A 480-nucleotide genomic window follows, 5' to 3' on the forward strand; every position below is an offset into this window, starting at 1 on the left:
GTCTAAAGGGATCAGTCAGTACCTGACAATTAACAACAAAGCCTTCACATAAAGGATTTATTCAACATGCTTTCTGGAAAGAACACACAAAACCTAGCACTAAATGACTTAAAAATGCCAAAAAGGCAGCTTAAGTCAAACTCAGGTCTTAGCAATTACTATCCTAACTAGTACATGAACAACTGTACACACGAATGTCTCATCTTTCCTTAACCTACGTCGCCATAGCCAAACTCACCTGAACAATGGGTGCCATGTTGCCATCGTCCTCCCTTTCCATGACCAGAGGCATGAACTTCTCTATCACGCCCATGTCAATATCCCCGCGATAGTTCCGGGATATCAACACCTACAGAACACAAGGCACGGATAAATGGTGGCTAATTGCAGCTAAAAGAGTTTGACTAGAAAAAGATGCAGCTATTGGCCTTTGATTCATGCAAATATACAATTTATATCTATGGTATAGCACACGGTAGG

General features: G+C 41.2%; 1 protein-coding gene across 1 annotated transcript in view; it reads right to left on the reverse strand.

Annotated features, from left to right (window-relative positions):
- The window catches only part of LOC119593971 (AP-1 complex subunit mu-1-like), a gene marked incomplete in the record, with an annotated part of 8551 nt that overhangs the window by 4777 nt on the left and 3294 nt on the right, over positions 1-480 (reverse strand). Inside the window, 1 exon segment of the mRNA XM_037942992.1 lies at positions 239-349. Coding sequence (XP_037798920.1) covers positions 239-349 — 111 coding nt within the window.

The sequence above is a fragment of the Penaeus monodon genome, chromosome 33, assembly GCF_015228065.2.
Source record: "Penaeus monodon isolate SGIC_2016 chromosome 33, NSTDA_Pmon_1, whole genome shotgun sequence".
Taxonomy (NCBI): Eukaryota; Metazoa; Arthropoda; class Malacostraca; order Decapoda; family Penaeidae; genus Penaeus; species Penaeus monodon.